Source organism: Scomber scombrus, chromosome 23 (genome assembly GCF_963691925.1).
Source record: "Scomber scombrus chromosome 23, fScoSco1.1, whole genome shotgun sequence".
NCBI classification, from domain to species: domain Eukaryota; kingdom Metazoa; phylum Chordata; class Actinopteri; order Scombriformes; family Scombridae; genus Scomber; species Scomber scombrus.
In genome coordinates, this window is record NC_084992.1 from 21528526 (window position 1) to 21550301 (window position 21776).

At 38.4% G+C, this 21776-nt stretch overlaps 1 protein-coding gene across 1 annotated transcript; it reads left to right on the plus strand.

Moving 5' to 3' along the window:
• The first annotated feature begins 2844 nt into the window (after nt 1–2844).
• aco1 (aconitase 1, soluble) lies at nt 2845–16470 on the plus strand. The gene is made up of 21 exons (XM_062445442.1): nt 2845–2965; nt 4419–4551; nt 4669–4837; nt 5963–6100; nt 6213–6282; nt 6380–6563; nt 7617–7756; nt 7842–8013; nt 8313–8413; nt 8499–8615; nt 9634–9793; nt 9897–10032; nt 10935–11019; nt 11269–11425; nt 11785–11909; nt 11998–12102; nt 12970–13112; nt 13240–13387; nt 14012–14134; nt 14461–14646; nt 14734–16470. Exons 2-21 carry the CDS (start codon nt 4443–4445, stop codon nt 14848–14850), a joined length of 2685 nt encoding a protein of 894 aa, XP_062301426.1. The 5' UTR covers nt 2845–2965; nt 4419–4442; the 3' UTR covers nt 14851–16470.
• Nucleotides 16471–21776: the final 5306 nt, after the last annotated feature.

A 21776-nucleotide genomic window follows, 5' to 3' on the forward strand; every position in this document is an offset into this window, starting at 1 on the left:
TAACTATTAGGGACACAATTAATCACCTCCTGCCCTCAATAAGCACTGATTCATCCTTTAACATAGGAAACTTAGAAACTGCTTAAGGAAGTCTTTCCCTCTGTTAGCACTTCCTTATTAGATATGATCAATCTGTCTTTAGTGACAGGATATGTACCACAGTCCTTCAAAGTAGCTGTCATTAAACCACTTCTTAAGAAGCCTACTCTTGATTCAGAGGTTTTAGCCAACTATAGGCCCATATCTAACCTCCCCTTTCTCTCTAAGATCCTCGAGAATGCAGTTGCTAATCAGCTGTGTAACTTTCTAAATAATAACAGCTTATTTGAGGATTTTCAGTCTGGATTCAGAGCTCATCATAGTATAGAAACTGCACTGGTAAAAGTTACAAATGACCTCTTAACTTCATCAGATAATGGACTTCTGTCTGTCCTCGTCCTGTTAGATCTTAGTGCTGCCTTCGACACTATTGATCATCAAATCCTGTTAAAGAGACTTGAACATTTAATTGGTATTAAAGGAACAGCATTAAACTGGTTTAAATCATATTCATCAGATAGATTTCAGTTTGTAAATGTTAATGATAAATCCTCCATGCAAACAAAAGTTAAACACGGTGTTCCTCAGGGTTCAGTGCTTGGACCAATACTATTCTCCTTATATATGCTTCCTTTAGGAAACATTATTCGGAAACACTCAATACATTTTCATTGTTATGCAGACGACACTCAATTATTTCTATCAATAAAGCCTAATGCAATCAACCAACTAAACTACAAACATGTATTAAGGACATAAAGGCCTGGATGATCTGTAACTTCCTGCTATTAAACTCAGAACAAACTGAAGTTATTGTGCTTGGCCCTAAACACCTCAGAAACACATTATCCAATGATATAACTACTCTGGATGGCATTACTTTGGCCTCCAGTACTACTGTAAGGAACCTAGGAGTTATATTTGGTCAAGATCTGTCCTTTAATTCCCACATAAAACAAATTTCAAGGACTGCCTATTTTCATCTGCGTAACATTTCAAAAATTAGACACATCCTGTCTCAAAATGATGCTGAAAAACGAATCCATGCATTTGTTACTTCTAGGCTAGATTATTGCAATTCATTATTATCAGGCTGTCCTAATAAATCTCTAAAGACTCTCCAACTGGTCCAAAATGCAGCTGCACGCGTTCTGACAAAAACTAGAAAGAGAGATCATATTACTCCAATTTTAGCTTCACTGCATTGGCTTCCCGTAAAATCAAGAATAGAATTTAAAATCCTTCTCCTCACTTTTAAAGCTCTTAATGGTCAGGCTCCATTATATCTTAAAGAGCTTATAGTACCTTATGTACCTACTAGAACACTGCGCTCCCAGATCGCAGGCGTACTTGTGGTACCTAGTATCTCTAAAAGTAGAATGGGAGGCAGAGCCTTCAGTTATCAGGCTCCTCTCCTGTGGAACCATCTCCCAGATTCAGTCCGGAGGGCAGACACCCTCTCTACTTTTAAGAGTAGGCTTAAAACTTTCCTTTTTGATAAAGCTTATAGTTAGCCAGCTCCTAGTTTATGCTGCTATAGGCTTAGACTGCCGGGGGACTCCTACCTCCTTGTTGTGATTTGGCGCTATATAAATAAAGATTGATTGATTGATTGATATTAGCATCTGCTGAAAGCTTGACAGACCTCTCGGTTGCTACACACGGTTGCTAATGTAGGATTGGACAGTGGCTGTTTAGGGGAGGGGCTTAGCGAAGGGTCAATTGTCAGACTATATACAATACATTATCTTGTGACAAGGATGATCTTGTTCTACCATCAGAACAATGTAAGCACAATAGTCACGTCTTAATGTGTGTACAATCAGGATAATAGTCAGTCAGTAGATTTTAACATACATGATGTTCACTCAATGTTCAATGGTGTTCACTCAATCAGCATTTCATGTAACATAAGTGGTGTCATGATCAGCAGATTATGACACACACATACACCTAATAATATGACATAGTTCCTCATTTGTATCAGAGAAGATGAATAATAAGAATTCCCATTACACATTTGTGGCTGGTTTTCATCATTTTGGCTTGTGGGACACACAGTTACGGTAAGCTTGTTTTTTATGTTAGGTGTGTTGCAGTGATAAAAGAGCCTAAGAAATAACGTTTTGCTGTCTTTTGGACTCATTTTAACAAGTATGTGTATGTTGTAATATACTCCCATTATCAGTTCAGTTAATGTATTTTTTCATTTTCAATTTATTGTGTTAAATTTACTGTGTTAAGTGTGATTAGAGAATAGCTTTCAAGTGTTTCATTGTATTATATATATATATATATATATATATATATATATATATATATATATATATATATATATATATATATATATTTATTTGTGTTTCAATTGTTTTACATTCACATTATTATTATTTCACATTTCATGCTGTTAATATTTAAGCTAAATATGTTAACAATGTAATTTTGTCACATAATTCGTGGCATTTTGTTCACATTTTATTGTATTTTATGTCATTCACATGTTGAGTCTGCATTTATCCTGACTGAGAGAGGTGTGTTGCAGTGATAAAAGAGCCTAAGAAATAACGTTTTTGCTGTCTTTTGGACTCATGTAAAACAGTTTAACAGAACACAACGCAGACCGACCCAGTTACATTTACGTGGTATTAATTAATCTGGCTTAAAAAAATATATTCAGAAAAGATGACCGGAAGTGAGCAGTACAACCTGACTAACTAAAAGAAAGAAAAAAATTGGAATAGACGACTTCTGCCTGAGGGGGCAGCAATACGCCGTTGCTGCGTCAAGCCTACCAAACCAGAAGAAGAAGAAGTGAGCAGTACAGCTGCTGGCGGCGGAGCAGTAGGTTTGTATGAGAGCAAGCTGCTGTCAGTGAGACGATAACAAACGGCCGTGTTCTACGGTGTCTACTTTGCTGCTGATACAGGTAAGTCTGTACAATCCGACGACATTAAACTAACCATCTCCTCAACTTGTCCTACAGCAGCTTTGCGTATGTAACGTACAAGAATCCCCCTTCGCGTTGTCATGCAGCACAGTTCAGCCGCAAGCTAACTAACTTTGCCTGTCAAATTGAAAAGCTGTACGCTGCCTTTATGTCAACGCTGTGTGGTAAAATTCTGCCAGTAATATTCATAAAACCGCTCATTTCATTTAACGTTTCCATAGAACATACATACGCTTTTTTAGTTAGTAGTAGTAGCTTGACCAAGAAGCTAATGCTAGCTGACCTCAGAGGGCCAAGTGAAGTTAAAGTGTTGTAAACGGTGTAAACGTAGTGTGAATGCAGCATGAACGAGTGACAGGAGGTAGATAAAACACACTGTAGAAAATATTCAGATATTTTAGTTTTTAAAACATCATTTGTAAGCTGTTGTTCTCTTTTTTAACACTCGTGTCGATAAATTAGCTGATGGCAAATGATACTTTAATGACTCCTTGTTTTCTAATGTTAACTTTTTTTTTTTAAAACAAATTAATTTCACCAAATAATGAACATTTTTAATAATGTTGTAAACTAACCATAAGCACCAGTACAAGTATTTGTCATAAATTGGTGTGTAAAAAAAAAAAAAAAGCTTTTCAGGAATATTTACGTAATATGAGTAAACATGCAACGCTAGCTGACGTCACATGCCCATGTTTGGCTGTTACCAAAAAGCTACAAAGGCTGCTCATTTTTAATATATTCAATTATATTCATTTAAAATGATCACTATAAAGAATAGAGTGGTGGTGCAGGTTGCTCTGACCATGTTACATCACAGTGACGTCAGGCCCATAGTTTGACTTTGCACCCTGCAGTAACATTATTGTTGCAACTTGTATTTCAGCCAGACAGTTAAAATATGTGGCCGTTCAGGATATGCAGGCCTGGTCCAGTGCTGCACTGATCAGCTCACCTTTCACACAGATAACGCCTCTCCCGAGCAAATCACATGCAGATGAAGCTCAACTTTTCCTTTTTAAGATTGTGCACTGACCATGTCCAAACCCACAGCCACATTTCACAGTTTAAAGTGTTTCACTAGATTGCTAAAGAGGTTTAGTTATGTAAGGAGGTTTGTAAAACGTGGGCTGAGAGTTCACCGACCCTCAGCCTCGTCATTGTGAATGGACTGCAACCTGAGCTAATACATTTCCAAACTGAATCTGGATTGACCTCAGATTGTAGTCAAGGCTGCATAAGTCTCTCTCTCTATTTCTCTATGTAATAAGACTATTCATTCATAATTGTAGTCATTTGATCTACATGTGCTCTTGTGAACATATAAAGTGTGACTAAATGGAATATTTGTTTCCTTTCATCCCTGCTTCAGTGTTATTAATCATACTGTGTTAAAAACAGGCTTACATTTCTTATATTTCTTCTTTTTTAGATTCATAGAGACAAACAGAGGAGGATGTCTGAGACTGTGAATAACCCTTTCCAACATATTGTTGAGTCTCTGGACTCCAAGGTCCCAAACCAGCAGTTCTACAATCTTACCAAACTTGGAGATCCCAGATATGGTAACAACAGATCTTAATCAGATGTTTATATGAAATCTTTATGTCATTGGAGTTGTGTTTTAGTAGCATATATATATTCCTGAGAAGTTTACCATGTGAAGACGTTCCGTTCCTCAGACCGTCTGCCGTTCTCCATCCGGGTCCTCCTGGAGTCTGCCGTCAGGAACTGCGACGAGTTTCTGGTGAAGCGCTCAGATGTGGAAAGCATCCTCAACTGGAAGCAGACCCAGACTCAGACTGTGGAGGTGCCGTTCAGGCCGGCTCGTGTCATCCTCCAGGACTTCACGTATGTCTGAACCCTTCTTTTGTATCAGACTGTGAGTGAGTCAGTACTATAGGTACTGTGAAGTCTGACTCTCTCACAAAGTCATGGTACATTATCAGGGTCATTTCTACTTGGGCTTGGAGAGAATTGATTTGATACAGAACATTTGTGAAAAATGTAGGATCCATTGTTTTTGGAGCTTGCCCAATCATATCTTTGCATCTAACTGCACAGACTTCCACTGTTCTATTTGTAATCTGTCTCTTGTGAGTATCCCAGCTTTATACACATGTGATACTAAATTGTTGGAGTGCCTTTCAACCTTTTAGTGGCTAGAGGTTAAGACGCTGACCATGAGCTGCAACATCCTCTGCTCCAGTCTGGCTGCTTGGTTGGAGTCAGCTGTGTGATAAAATGATAAACAAAGGATCAGATTAAGTCTGGCAATACTCTTTAATTTTTTATTACTGTCAACAAATCTCATACAGACCAAAACCAACAATGAATATATTCTACTAACAAGTGCTGTGTGTGTTTATCTAAAGCCTGACATCTTGTATTCTTCTGTGCCATAGAGCTCCATTGTTGTCCACAAAAACTAAAAACGCGTCATTGAGCTAGTGGGTCACATGTTCCTTCAATACCATGAAACCAACAAAAACCAACCAACCAAACCAAATGCAGATTAAACTGCAGTTCAAAGTAGTTCCCAACAAATACACTATTTCTTGTTTGTGTTTGTTAAAAAGTAGCGCTCAGCTGTTTATAGGAAATTATTGAGCCTTTTTAAAGATTGTATCTCCAGTAGGAATCAATGGGTTTCAGCCTGAGTGCCATAGACAGGCTCTGGAAGTTATAGTATGGAGGAAAATTGTTGGTGCTGGCCTCTTCTTGGCATTTGTTGACAGTAAAAAAACCAACAACACAATATCGTGTCAGTCTTTTCCTTTAAAGCATCTCGAATATTTACATCTAATGGTTTCTGTATATGTTAATGTTGTGCTAATGTTATTAAGATACAGGTGATCTCAGGTGGTCTTGAATTTTAGAAACATTAACCTGATGATCAGTCATCATCATCAGGCTTAATTAACCCTGATGATGATGATGAGTGATTGACTGGACTAACTCAGAGCTGCTCTGCAGTGGTGTCCCTGCTGTGGTGGACTTTGCAGCCATGCGTGACGCTGTGATGAAACTAGGCGGCGACCCTGAGAAGATTAACCCTGTTTGCCCAGCGGACCTCGTCATCGATCATTCCATCCAGGTGGACTTTAACAGGAAGTAAGACCGGGTTCATCAGACTCTTACCATCATGTCACCATCAGCTGATGCACACTGTACTAATCTGCAATTAACAAACATGCACATATTTTACTGGCTCTTTTTCCTCAAGGTCTGACAGCCTTCAGAAAAACCAGGATCTGGAGTTTGACCGCAACAAAGAAAGATTTCAGTTCTTAAAGGTATGAAATGTTAATAATGAATTCTTCTTTATATGTAATAGATATTAATTCTGAAGAGATTTCTTTAGCCTGTGATTATGTTCTTTTCCCCTCTCAGTGGGGCTCTAAAGCCTTCAGGAACATGCGCATCATTCCTCCCGGTTCAGGAATCGTTCACCAAGTCAACCTGGAGTATCTGGCCCGGGTGGTGTTTAACTACGACGGTTACTTCTACCCCGACAGCCTGGTGGGAACAGACTCTCACACCACCATGATCGACGGCCTGGGAGTTCTGGGCTGGGGTAAGATGATGGTCGCCAGAACGGTTTATATTATAAACAGTTAAACACAAGTTTAATTTATCATTAACTTTGTGTAGTTAACCCACTTTTCTCTCACCCTGCGCCATCCACCTAATCTGTAATGTAACAATGAGAATTTGTTATTTTACAGATGTTTGTATCAGTATTTTTGAATTTCATCCAGGGTGAGGCTAGCTGTTTCCCCCCGCTTCCTGTCTTTATGCTAAGCTAGGCTAACCACATTATCTCATATCTGAATACTTAACACACAAACATGAGATTGATATCTATCTTCTCATCTCACGCTCACCAAGAAAGTGAATGAACATTTCTTTAAAGTCTCTCATATCATGTAAGTACAAATATTCCATCAGGGCTGTTTTATGGAAATATTGGACTTATGTGATTTTTTCGTCACTTATAATGATGCACCATGGTTAGTTTCATAAGCCAAAAATTGACACCCATGTCTAATTTTAGTGTCCAGAAAACACATTCATGGATAATGAATTATTACATATGAGTATATCCATATTTCAAAGTAGAATTTTAACTAGTTTCTAAATATGTAACAAACACTTGACCACAGATTGGAATAGTCTATCACTGTTTACTCTTTACTAAAAAATAACACTACAATATGCCTTTTCTACAAAGTTGCTGAGGCAGCAAAAACTAACATGAACATTACCTGAATTAGAAGAGAATAGAATAGTTTGCCATTGGACAGGTAAACAACCAAACTGCTGTACTGCCTGAGTGGAGCTCAAATACAAAGACACTTTTAAAAAGTCAAATTTAAATTTAAGTTAAAATTTTACACACACACACACAAATTCAAACATACATACACAGTACTTAATACCTACGTATACAGCCGGATGCTGCTTGTGTTGCACTTGTGTAATAGTATATATGTATTGCACATGTATAATAATAATAAATAAGAATATTGCTCTTCATTTTATAGGATTTTTTTTATGATGCCTTGAATTGTCTATGAATTGTAAAGTGATCATTAAGTTGTGAATAAGTGTATGGTGTCACCTTCAGGTGTGGGCGGAATAGAAGCGGAGGCCGTGATGCTGGGTCAGCCAATCAGCATGGTTCTACCTGAGGTGGTTGGATACAAGTTGTACGGGGCTCCAGACAAATTCATAACCTCCACAGACATCGTTCTCACTGTTACAAAGGTATGTGGACTCAGTTCAGTTTTCATGCAGCTGTTACGTACTTTTATCATATGCAGCATCGCTGACGTCACAATCTTCCTCTCAGCACCTCCGTCAGGTGGGTGTAGTGGGGAAGTTCGTGGAGTTTTTCGGCCCGGGTGTGGCTCAGCTATCCATTGCTGACAGAGCCACCATCGCCAACATGTGTCCGGAGTACGGAGCCACGGCAGCTTTCTTCCCTGTGGACAACGTCAGCATTCAGTACCTCGAGCAGACCGGTGAGTGTGAGATTAAATTCATTTCATGTGCTGAACCACAAGTTTGATTTGACATTAAACTTTGTCAACTTCAGAACTATATAATACATCACATTTGGTTTTCCACTATGATTATTTGAAACCAGCCTGCACTTACTAACTTATCAGTGTAGCAACGTGTGGGGCCATATATGCAGAAAAATATTGAAGATAATAGACGTTTTCTTCATACATGGTACCCTGAAGTGAAAAGGATTCTTGATTTCTTAACACACTTCTTTATGCGTTTCCTTCATTTAGTCTCTTTTGTCTTGATTCAGGGCGAGAAGCAGAGAAGCTGTCCTACATTACAAAGTACCTGAAGGCAGTGTCCATGTTCAGAGACTACAATGATGTCTCTCAGGATCCAGATTTCACTCAGGTCAGGCTCAATATCATGATGAAGCTTTAGCAGTGTCAGCACAGAATGTAATGTCACTGAACTACCATCACCGTGTTTCTCTCAGGTTGTAGAGCTGGATCTCAGTCAAGTGGTTCCATGCTGCAGCGGCCCCAAAAGACCTCAGGATAGAATTGCTGTTTCCAACATGAAAGAAGACTTTGAAACATGCCTAGGAGCAAAGGTAAGTGCTACTCCCATCATGAAGCATCACAGGAAACACAGGAGACATCGTGGTCTGTGATACTGGATTCTTGGTGCCGATTTGAGGGAGTGAGATATCAATGCATCAAATATACATAAAATACAGCTTGTATATCTTTTTTTTTTTAAAAGCACATATCAAATGGCATAAACACCGATACTGATTAATCTGTGAGAGGCCAATATCGGCTGACTGAAATATAAGTCGGGCTCTAATTAACAAGGTTGAAGATACTCCCTAACCAAGTAACATTAAGGTACCCCCCTCCCACAATGCAACACTCCCCAGTTTTTTAAACATGATTGCCAGAATAAAATATGGTCACACATTTGGGAAAAATAATTTATAAATGATTTTGCCCCTATGTAGAAACATAACTGCCAAAAGTAACTGTTTTAATGTGATTTCTAGTTGATATAGTTGTTTGCTTCTGATTGAATGACACTAATGATGATTCCAAGCAACCCATTTACACATTACTTTAATAAGACATCACTTAAACTGGAGGGGCAGATTACCCAGACAGGAATTAATGTCTCAATGGATATTTATGAACCTATGGGTTCAACCCAATTTAGTAAATGACTAGTTTAAAACTAGCTAGTAGTTACTAAGAACCTACCTAGTGATTTTATAACTACTAGGATTGAAGATTTAACCTCAAGACTTTCTGGTACAAAATGTCACATACATGATCTTTCTGACTTGCGCTTTACTCAGATACTACTTGAGTTAAATCCTAATCTTGCCAGTTTTAGATCATTTAAAAAAAAAACTTCTTTTATGGCTGCATGTGTTTTTAAAAACCATACTTCTTTTATCAAATAAAATAAGAGTTTGTATGTAAGGGATCAGATAAAGAAACTCAAACTCAAGCGATACTTGGCCCTATCGGTCAACAATAGTGTTATTTTGATGTTCAGTGTCTATAACTTCACTGATGTTATTGTCAGTGCACTGCTTAACTCACTCCACTTTTGTTTTGTGTTGTTTTCAGCAAGGCTTCAAGGGTTTCCAAGTGGCCCCTGAGCGTCACAGCATCGATGCCCCCTTCCAGTTCAACGGGAAAGAGTACACGTTGAACCACGGCTCGGTGGTCATCGCCGCCATCACCAGCTGCACCAACACCAGCAACCCATCTGTCATGCTAGGAGCCGGTGGGTTGGTTTTTTTCACTTCATAATATTTCTGGAATATCACAGAATGTATGGGGAGGCTGAAGATTTTAATGAAGAGAAATGGGTTTTTTTTCTCTCTCAGGACTCCTTGCTAAAAAGGCAATAGAGAACGGCTTGAGCGTGAAGCCTTACATAAAGACCAGCCTGTCGCCCGGCAGTGGAGTGGTCACATATTACCTGAAGGAGAGCGGTGTGATGGAATACCTCTCTCAGCTGGGGTAAGATGTCTTCGGAACAGATGATCCCACACTGGACACTGATATGGAAGGACGGAAGACAAAGATACATGATGTGTTTACAGAAGTTCACAGTTGAGGTGGACAATATGAATAAAACCTATCACCGTATAGGTTCTTTTATTTTGAAATACAGATTTATGTCAGGATATAGTACAAGCCGGCACCTTTACTCAGCTGAAGATCATTTCTCAGTTTTAAAAAAAAAGCATCACTTAACAGCAACAGAGTCAAATAGTGTTGCAGCATCAGTTCAGTTTTCTCCAATATGAGCATCAAATATCTCATGAAGAGTAAGGTGAATTAGGCTGCCTCTAAAGACTGTAGAGTTTCGGCCTTTTCAGATAACAAAACGTTGATTACAGCTAGAGATATACAGATATATAGAGATAACATACAGCCAAATCTCTATGATCTTATGGTATATACTGTATCATCATATTGCTTAAACTTACACAAATAAGTGTTATTTTAAGTCCTCCCAGAAAAATAAAATACTAGTTGGACTGGTATTTAATGGAGATATATTCCCAACAGAACAGTCAATATCTGCATATGTAGGTAATTAAAAGGAAACGTTAGTACAGAAATGCCACAGATGTGTTTGTCCACCAGAGGGCGGTGACTGGTTACTTTTCTCAAAAACTGCAAAATGTGCACTACATATGACAATCCTTAAAAAATATAAATAAGGATCCTTATTACAAAATATGTTAATGCTAAATGAATATTGAACAATGTGTTATCTTCTTGTTACCCTAATATAAAGTGTGTGTCAGTGTGTAAGGTCTATACATGGAACAGCCAGCTTAAGTCAATATGAAGCTAAAGCTCTAAAGATAACATTCCACCTTTAAAACCATTATTTTGTCTCCTCCTGTTAGCTTTGAGGTTGTTGGCTATGGTTGCATGACGTGTATAGGCAACAGTGGGCCGCTCCCAGAGCCAGTGGTGGAAGCCATAACTCAGGTACCAGTGGTTTATATTAAAGAGGCTCCACTCCTCAATCTATACTGAGCTGTTTTTCCCTCCTCATCTTATCTTTTTCTTTTCCCAGCATCGCCTGTGCTTACATGAGTATTGTAGACTCTAATGTTGAGCTTTGCTTTCTTTTAGTTTTTCTGCTCTCATTCCACAAGCTAAACATTAATACATTTTAAAGCATACTAGTCTTTTTCTATCATGTGAGGTCTTCACAGTGATGTGTGTGCATTTCAGGGAGATCTAGTTGCTGCGGGAGTTCTGTCAGGAAACAGAAACTTCGAAGGGCGAGTTCACCCAAACACCAGAGCCAACTACCTAGCTTCTCCTCCGCTTGTCATCGCCTACGCAATAGCTGGCACCGTGAGGATCGACTTTGAGAAAGAACCCATTGGTGAGTAACTACACAGAAAAAAAGCAGTTGAGTACACGATGTGCTGGTGGGCATGCTGTTGGATTGGATACAGTTTGCTTTAGTCATTGGTTTTCAAAATTAAAAGTAGCACAAACACTAGTTATAATGTGATTTGACAAGCTTGACATTCATGATAGCTTCCAGGCTGAGTCTATGAACGTAAGACTGACGTATATGGAGGCAGTACATAAAGATTGATTCTGTTTTACATTAGTTATTTTTAGGTTGGAAAAGAGGCTTTTGTGTGTCGTAGGATTTTTTATTTAGTTTCACAGCCAAAACAGTTGTTGAGCTTGAATAAGAACAACATGTTTTCTCTTTTTTTTTGTCTTTTATAGCTATTAATTCTGAAGGCAAAGAGGTTTTCCTGAGGGATATCTGGCCCACACGGGAGGAGATCCAAGCTGTGGAGAGACAGTTTGTCATTCCCTCAATGTTCAAAGAAGTCTATGCAAAGATTGAGGTAGAGTGCATTGTTAATGCCATAGCTGCTTAAGGACTCACAGCAGTCTGATGTAAATGTGTGATGGAATCTTTTGGTGTTGTTGCAGAAAGTGAACGAACGCTGGAACGCTCTGGTCGCTCCCTCTGATAAGCTGTACACCTGGGACCCCAACTCAACTTACATCAAGTCACCACCATTCTTTGATGGTTTGGTAAATAAACTAATATATAACCATATCTTCTCAGAGATATAGGAATGCAGTTATTGTATGGAAGTTGAGGGCTGCCAATTTTAAGAAAAGCATTTTAATTAAATAGAAAATCCAACTTCAGTGGGTTTTTTTGTAAGATGTATAAAAACACAAATTTAAGATTTAAAATTCTATTTTATTGTTTTTATTTTTTATTAAACCCTGAAACAATTGGTATATTCCAAAGATAGCAGTAGCATAATAACAATGAAACTGAATGTGAAAGAGACTGTAGTGTGGATTTTTCAGTTGAATTTGTATAACGGCCAGATGTTGGCTCATTTTCAGGGAACATAAAAGGGAATTGGCTTTTTTTTTTCATGTTCATGTTTACAAAAGCAAGATTCTTCCCAGGCTTTTATTTTCTTTTTTTGGTAATGAAATCTGTCACGGCCAAACATCAAAACCACTGGGAGGAATCTAACATCTATATTGTACTCTGCACTGCAGTCAGAGGCCACAGGTCACCTGCTCTGGTTGCCAATGTTGTGAAAAAATAAGCAACTTTTTCTGTCTAGCAAGTAAAGATACAGTAGTCTGGTTGCAGTGTTTTGCTTCAGATTAAATGAGTGCATCTGGACTTCCATACTAGAGTAGTGTTGCTACTAATACCTCAATTATTAGTATAACCATTACTATTTTAATGAGTACAATTATTACTATTATTTCTACTGTAACTACTGCTAATACCAATCCAGGATACTCCCCTTGCCTCCCTGCCTGTCTGGGATTATGATTGGCCTAGAGTCACATGACCATAATAATTAAGTTGTTCTATACTACAGCGTTTTCAATCAGAATGTTGTCTATCATCTTGCTTTAATTCAGACTATGCAGCTGCAGCCTCCCAAGTCCATAAATGACGCCTACGTCCTGCTGAACTTTGGCGACTCAGTTACCACAGACCACATTTCTCCTGCTGGGAACATTGCTCGAAACAGCTCTGCAGCACGCTACCTGACAAGTAGAGGGTGAGTCCTGACTGCACTGAAGTGTGAGAAGATGGTCTTTCCAAGCCTGCTCAGAAATGTATCCGAAATTATCCTCGGAATCCACAACCAAGACAATATAAAAGCTTACTGTTATGTGTTTTGACAGTTTGACCCCACGTGACTTCAACTCTTACGGCTCCCGTCGAGGTAACGACGCCGTGATGGCCAGAGGGACGTTCGCCAACATCCGCCTCTTTAACAAATTCCTCAACAAGCAGGCGCCGCAAACCATCCACCTGCCAACCGAAGCAGTGGTGAGCACACGCTACATCTTTCTATCTCTTTGTAACACACTGTGGCAATCTTTGATCTCAACTGTGTCAGTTGTCTTTGTCTCATTTTCATAGTAAGTTGTAGGGAAAAGCAACCGCATGGTAAATGGTGTGAATTTGGCCGGTCCCAGATGAACCTTGACAATAATGAGTCAATAAAATGTCTAAAAATAGTGAAAAATCAGTAAGTGCTTTAAAATCGATGGCAGCAAAAGCAGTTTCTGACTGAAGGAGACAACGACTCATTCATCGTGTTCATTGTGTTTACTGATCATTGCTGAGAGATCAGACACTTCCACCCTCACAGTAGCTTTTTTTGGCTCCAGCAGCCATGAAGGAAGAACTATATTTAGACCTGTTTCCTTTTTAATTGAAACACAGCTAAGTGAGGTTCCTGAAATAGTTTCTATGATCCTGGACAAGATACTGCTGTGGAATAAATGTGACTACGCCTACAAACTAGCCAATTGGAATCCAGCATGTCATATGTCATGTCATATGCTCCATCTAATCTTTAAGCACACATCACTGTTTACTCCTTATCTCACCTACATAATGTGAAACATTGTAATAACCTTTCTGTGTTGTGGTCTTTTTTTTGTCCAGTTGGATGTGTTCGACGCTGCAGATAAATACCTGCAGTCCGGAGTGCCTCTGCTGATTCTGGCAGGGAAGGAGTACGGCTCAGGCAGCTCCAGAGACTGGGCGGCGAAGGGTCCTTTCTTACTGGTGAGGGTCACATGTCCTCAGTCTTCCTTTATTTACCCATCAGCACCATGAAAGAAAATAACAATTCATGCATTATGTTGCTGGGTTTTTGCTATACTGAGCTAGCTTTTTCTGGCGTTTTCAACTGCATATCATGGTGTTCATTAGTCAATAGTTTGCTTATTCGTCATCATATGGTCAAGATATGAAACTTGACCTAAGTATGGACAACTGAGCAAACTCAGTCCACTGATGAAGACCGTGAGATTTGACAGAAAACTCTAGAAAAGGCAAATGTCAAGCATGAACATCCACGCTTAAATGTTTCTGTGTCTTTTTTAAATCAGGGTATAAAAGCAGTTATAGCCGAGAGCTACGAGCGGATCCACCGCAGTAATCTGGTGGGGATGGGAGTGATCCCTCTGGAGTATCTGTCAGGAGACACCGCTGACAGCTTGGGACTGACCGGCAGGGAGCGCTACACCATCGTTATCCCAGAGAAGCTAACGCCCCGCATGATAGTCGACGTTAAGGTATGTCAAGAGTGATCGGGCTCATTAATCCACCGTTCACGTGAGTTTAAATGCGACGCTTCACATTTTCTCTTTGCGTCCTCACAGCTGGACACAGGAAAAATATTCCAAGTGCGGATGAGATTCGACACTGATGTGGAACTGGCGTATTTCCACCACGGAGGCATCCTCAACTACATGATCCGCAAGATGTCCGAAAACTAACGAGAGCCGTTCTTCTCAGCTACAGTCCAACACGGAATCACCACAACGAGCAAGTGTAATGGTGTAAAGACAGAAGAATACCGTCCAGGAATAATCCAATCATCGTCTATGTTCGGTGCAAAGTGCCAATGCTGCTACTACTGTGAATATTTAGTTATGGTGTGCAGGGTAGGATGATGCTTGATAGGTAAATACAGTCAACTTTTTGTTAATTTCCACCAGATGTCCTCCAATATTTCATTTTCCTAAAATGAACTCATTTCTAACCTGCTCTCTGTGTGTGTGTGTGTGTGTGTGTGAGGGTTTCAAAGACAGCAGAGCACTACAGCTAAACCAAGGCATGAGGTACATGGGTCATTCAGTACCACTCATTGATATTCAAGCAGGGAGCTTAGTTCTGAACAGAGAACAGCTCAGATTTAGAAAAATCTGGATGATTGTTTTATCAGTCCCAAATTGGGTGGGATTATCGGATTGGAAGGACATGGTTTTGGGGGAAATTTGAGGTTGTACATGAAGTTTTTAGTCTCACATGAAACAAAGCTCCCAGGCCAGAATCCAACCCGGGACATTAACCATTCAGTTACCAGGACACCTCATTTATGTAGCTTCTATTCTAATTTTTTCTTCTTTATTCTTGCACAGTAATCAAAAGAAGCTGATTCTAACAATCCCTGCTATGATGGGGGAATAACTGATCAATGAACTGATTATAAGCAGTCCTAGTTTACATCATTTAGCTAAATCCACTGGTTAAAACGGATGGCTAAAACTACAAAAATAAAGACAACAAGCACGTCTAGTAAACAAATTGTTCTTTAGAAACTGAGGATGTGTGGAGATTAATATTCATTAACTCCACTTGTTTTTTTTCCTGGAGCTTTCAACCACATCTCATGATTTTTTATTCCTCACCATCTCTCCTGAATGTGATATCTCTTACAAGTGCTAAGTGGTATTTCTAGTTAGGTAGAGTCTGCTCCGTGACAACTGAGCAAACGCCACTGGCTAAAAAAAGACCATGAGCTCTGGTTGAAAGCTCCTGGAAAAATCTAGTCAGTGGACTTTGAGTGAGGTATGTTTTTGGAAGCATTGGTGGTGATGGACCAAGAAAATCATGTAGGAGGAAATAAAGTTGTGCACTGACTGAGAGAGAAGAACATTATACTGAAGTACTTTATTACAGTAAGAGTAACCTGACTTTGCACATGTGCTGAGAGGGAACCATTGTTCCCATTTCAACACATTTCAGGATGTCATTTTTATTCATAACCAAACATGCTGTTTAAATTCATGTTTCCTCTAAATCTTTTTGTCTCTCTGATTTAATATATAAAAATCTGCCTGTTTGTGTTTCAGACATTCCACTGTAAAGCTGCTTTTGCCAGTGTGTCACGTTAATGTTATTGACTGCCTTAATAACATATCTGATCATAATATATCTTCAAAGATGTCCGTCTCCTCTTACTCTTGTATTTTAAAACACTGATCATTTTCATTTGAATTGAAGACTGATAAACCTATGTTGTTGTTTAATAGTTCAATTAAAACATGTCTGAACGCATTAAGCCATAGAACACTGATAAATAGAATAAAAAAGTGATTTTCCTTTTTTTGGAATGTGTTTCCTGTCATTTATAATTTAATTTTTAATTATTTTTAAAAATGTTATTAATTTGTATTTCTTTATTTTAATTTTAAGTATTTGTATAGAGATCCATGAACAACATTCAGCTTTAAACATCAAACACCAACACGATTACAAGACTGTACTGGAATCCTTTTTGTTTTTATTAATACTCTGGAGAATAGGAACCTCGAAATAGTCCCCCATAAAAAGTCCCTTTCATTCCATAAATAGGCTGCAGACTGATTATGGAGCGCCCTCACTCATCCTGGAGTTCTTTTTAAAAAATTTAAAGAGTTTGGGCAAGAAAGTGACTGTCTAAGCCACTCCTCACCAACTGTACAATTTTCCAAAAACTCAGGAGGAGATGAGTTTTGTGGTTGGCTTTTTCTATATGGTGCAGTTCCTGATATTGGCCAGTAGATGGTGCACTGAGTAGGTTTAGTGTGATGGAGATTAGACATGTGAAATGCTGACATTTCATTGTTTTGTCTTTGTATTGTACTAACAACTAATTTTACTTGTGTTGATACAGAAGAACATACAGTGCCAGAGCTTCAAGTGTCCTCAGGTGGTAGATATCCAGCGTGGACATGCATGGTTAGAGCTAGAGACATTGAAAGATGCCTTGAAGCCTGGTTTCCCCCTTAAACTATAAATATAATTTAGAAAAAGGTACAAATCACATACAGACTGTATCTAACATCACTGAAGCTGCAGTATATGATTCACTCTGTAAAATATTCAACCCAATACACATAGTTTATGCAGGGCACTAGCAACAGTTTTGGGGATACAGAGGCCAAATCCCTCCATTCTATTTCAAAATAAATGCAACGTCTAATTTACACATGGTTGAAGGATATGAACAAAAGTCAAATGATGCAAGAACGTGTTGAAGTTGTAACATTTATCACAATTTATGTATTCATCTATTCAAACATCTCAATTATAATTCCCAACATGTCTCAGGACTAGACTTCTGGTAGGAAAATACTGTCATTCATTGATTTTTGATAGTCCGAATTCAATATATTGAGTCTAAAAACAGTGTAATGAAAAAAAATATCACCATGTGTTACTTTGATGTATTGTAGAAAATAGCTTGTCCTTGCTAAAATGCCCACATTCCTGCCTCCATGGATGGAAATATTTGAGTTGTCTTCTGCACCATTTATACACTTTCCCCCAAAAAATTCAGCCTTACATTCTCCAGTATATTACTCAGAATCTAATAATAGCTGTAGAAAACAACATACTTCAAACGGAGTCCGCTTTTGCACTCAAAACCCCTTCTCAACCATTGTTATTCTAACTTGCACGGCTGCATAATAAAGAAGAGATAGTGATACCGCTGAAGGGAGGGTGAACTCTGACTGGCAGTGTACCACAGTGAAAACAGACACCTTCATCACCCTTCTTTCCTCCTTGTTACATGTACTCTTCTTACTAGAGCCGACCTGTATTTTTAGGGCTTTTTTATTATTGCCCAGACTGAAGTGATGAAGTTAACATCCTTGTAACAATTGGTTTTTGTTACAATTGTAAAACCAAAAGACGGATGTATTTATTTTTTTGGCTCATATGCTTTTGAAGTTACATATCTGCTTCTACACTTTGGTCAGTATATTGATTTAACACCAACTCCACACGAGGATGATCTTCTCTCTGTGGCTCATGTTCCACCAGCCGTTTGTGGGTCAGAACGTCAGAGTAAAAAGAGGCAGAGGGATGGAAAAAGCCGGTGGGGGGAAGAGTAGTAGTTTGTGCGTGTGTGTGTGTGCAACGTGTGCAGCTGGCTTTTTATGTCAAACATGACCCTGCCAAGGTCCAGCACACCTACAGCATGTGCATGGGTTCACACAGGAATACATTATGTACTGTGAGCTGAGGATTGCATATCAGCGCATGGACAGAACTCATTTGAATTATTTAAACCTTTGAAAACCTCAGACTTTAGATCACTTAACCAAATGAGCTTAAATCTAAAGCCAGTTACCCACTAAAAGACAAATCTGTCTTTACTTTAGAACTTTGCACAATTAAAACTACTTAAAGGAAAAGTTCAACATTTCGGGAATTCGTTTTTGCTTTCTTTGCAAGTAAGATGAGAAGTTGGATACCAATCTCATGTCTATGCATTAAGTATGAAGCTGGAGTCAGGATGTTAGTCTGTTGCCATGAAGACAGGAAGCAGTGGGGAACCACCTACCAGCACCTTTCAGTCTTCATGCTAAGCTAGGCTAACACAATTCCGACTCCAAACTATTATATTTAACAGGCTACTGACCTGAATGCTAATGTAAGCATCGATATTAGAATTCAGCTATTTGGTGTTAAGCTGACACTGAGTATGAAATGTTATTATCAAATGTTCCCATGCTTTAAAAACATGCTAGTGTTTAACTCGTACTGTTTAGCTAGCATATGAATGTTAGACAACCATACGCATGTAAACAATTAGCGAGAATTTTTGGAGGTATTGTGTCAGCTGAAGTTCCATTTGATCTATTCAATAGTTCATTCAACTTCCATCAATGTTGCTTGTGTTGCTAAAACATGCTTGATGATCAAAAGTGGACTAGTTATAACTCAAATCTAGTGCAACAATCCTCTACAGAATTTAAAGGACCAGTGTGTAGGATTTAGTGACATTATGTTGTAGATTACACCTCCTCTCACTCTCCCCTTTCAAGTGTAGGAGAATCTACGGTAGCCGCGAAACTTACGAAATATGCGAAAGGCCCTCTCTAGAGCAAGTGTTTAGTTTGTCTGTTCTGAGCTACTGTAGAAACATGGTGGTGCAACATGGTGGCCTCTCCCTATGTAGATATAGAGCTCATTATAAGGTAACGCAAATATTCTTATGTCCGGGTAATTATACACCAATTAAAACAGACTTTTAAACATTATATTTCCATTTCTGCCAAGTTTTTTCCACTAGATGGCACTAAATCTTACACACTGCACTTTTAAATAAATACATTGACATAATCATGACAGTTCTCTATGTAATTTATTCAGTAAAACTCAAATCATCCATATCAGTGCTCTTTGATACATCAGCTTACATATTGGTGGAGGGTTTTCACTTTTTCAGCAAATAACATACCATAATTATACCTCCACCTCTAGAAACTCATAAATCAAATGCATGTGAAAATACTGTAATTTATTAGTGTCGTTCTTCAGTCACCCCTGAGTACTTCACTAGATAAGATACAGTAGTCTTTCAGTCTTACATTCACATACTTAACACTGATTAAACGTTGATAGTTTCAATGATGCTTCTTCTCATTAACAGAGCAACACAAATGTTCTATTGAGGTAGAAACATCTCTTCTAAAAATGGATGTATTGTTATTTGATAAATCTCTCTTGAGTTGGTGTTTGAGAGGAATACCTAAACCTGAAATGTGATGAAATAATACAGTACTGTAGGGTTAACCCTTAAAGGAACATTTTGAGGAGCTCTGAAGAAGCTTTTTAAAGTGCACCATAACAGCATGATTATCACAACCAGTCAAATATGGTCCCTGTGTACTCATTCCAGTGACGTCCTTCTATAATCGTTTTCTCATTGTGCAACACAATTCAAACATTCAGGTTAAAATGTTCAGTTATGAGTAGAACTAATACAGTGTCAATCATACAATTTCCAAAATTAGACAGAGACCAACATAAGCTGACTGAGTTCAGGACAGGACGAAGTCAACAAGAACACGACATTTTGACATGAAAACACATTGTGAAAGCACACATTATTCAAATGAACTCTTTAAAGCGCCATGGTCCATTTTCATTGTGCAAATTAACTCAGAACAAAAGTTTCTTTTTTTTATAATTTCTATTAAAAACTGATTTCCTCTCCCCTGATCATCAGGTATGTTAAATATAGAGCAGCACTGGAAAGTTGGAAGGGATTTAGTGTCTTGCTCATAGACACTTCAGCAAGTTCTAGTTTTGAACCCAGACCGTCTGGTTCAAAGGTTGTCCATCAATTTTTGTTGTTCTTGTTGTTGACAGAAAACTGAACCTGCAGCTAAATTGTATACAGCAGAAAGACAAAATGTCAATAAACTGGTCGTCAAACTAAAGGTGTCTGTATTTTGTGCTAATTAATGTAGCTTTTTGAATTTTAATTTTGAGCTCTGAAAAAGCCTAAATCTGAGACCAGACCTGGCTAAACCTAACTGATATTGACCCAAAGCTATATTCTTGTTTCATTTGATCCGTTACTGACTTGCCAGACTAGGGCTGTGTATCAGTACTTGATACCTTTAAGGTTTCGACCGGAATAAATCGATACCAAGTTGTATCGAAACGTCTCCCATCAAACGATACCTGCAATCGATCCTTTTTCTACCCAGAGCTAGAAAATATGACTATTTGTATGGACTTGCTGACAGCCAATCAACGCAAGTGTTCTTAGATTTTATGTGACATGTGATTGGCCAATTTAATGCTTCATGATGGATATAGAATGAAGTACTCAGTTGGTATCAGTATCACTTTAAGGGTACTTGTATTGGTACTGGTATCATCATTTTTAAAGACATTACCCAGCCCTATGCCAGACTAACAAATCTTTTCTGGACATTGCATATCTACTTAAAACACACATGGACGCAGACCTTTGGCACAGTCAGAGAGGCAAAAAAGAATTTCTTAATAAATTGCATTTTAAGTAACCAAACCCAAACCCATCCCAAGTTTCTGGTTAAGGGTGGTTAGCTGAACTCTAGAAAAAAAAACAACAACGAAGGAATAATAGTGCCGCGGACGTCTGGACGGTATTTTGACAAAAGGTGTTAGCAAACACTCATTTGTGCAGGCAGGATATTATCATACAGCGAGTAAAATATTGCTAACAATAAGGCTAAACCTTGCTTCATGCAATTGAAAGTTAAACATATGGTCGTTTCTCCAGTGAGGTTAGCATTTAATCTATTCTAATGAATCATAGCCACAGTTTGTGCTACTTGAATATTACCATTACAGTTAAGTCCCAGAGCTGAGAATCTGAACACTTTGAAACACCGAGGTGATTTCACACCAGAATCCTCAATCAATAGTAGGATTCTACATCACAACAAACAATAACATACTATACATCCATGCCCCATTTGTACAACACCAGATAAATATGAGTGGCTTATTGAATATGAAAATATTAAATTAAAAAATAATGGAAAGTAGCATCACTTCAGACAAATTGAGCAAAGGCATTTTCTCATTATTATCTTTGTTAGGAAATAAGGGTGCAACTTGGGTAAAAGACTGATAAATCTTTCAGGGG

Coding starts and splice junctions, on each gene's coding strand:
- aco1 (XM_062445442.1), top strand. CDS start 4,443: ATGTCTGAGACTGTGAATAACCCTTTCCAACATATTGTTGAGTCTCTG. Junction 4,552..4,668: donor ACTTGGAGATCCCAGATATG/GTAACAACAGAT, acceptor TCCGTTCCTCAG/ACCGTCTGCCGTTCTCCATC. Junction 4,838..5,962: donor GTCATCCTCCAGGACTTCAC/GTATGTCTGAAC, acceptor GCTGCTCTGCAG/TGGTGTCCCTGCTGTGGTGG.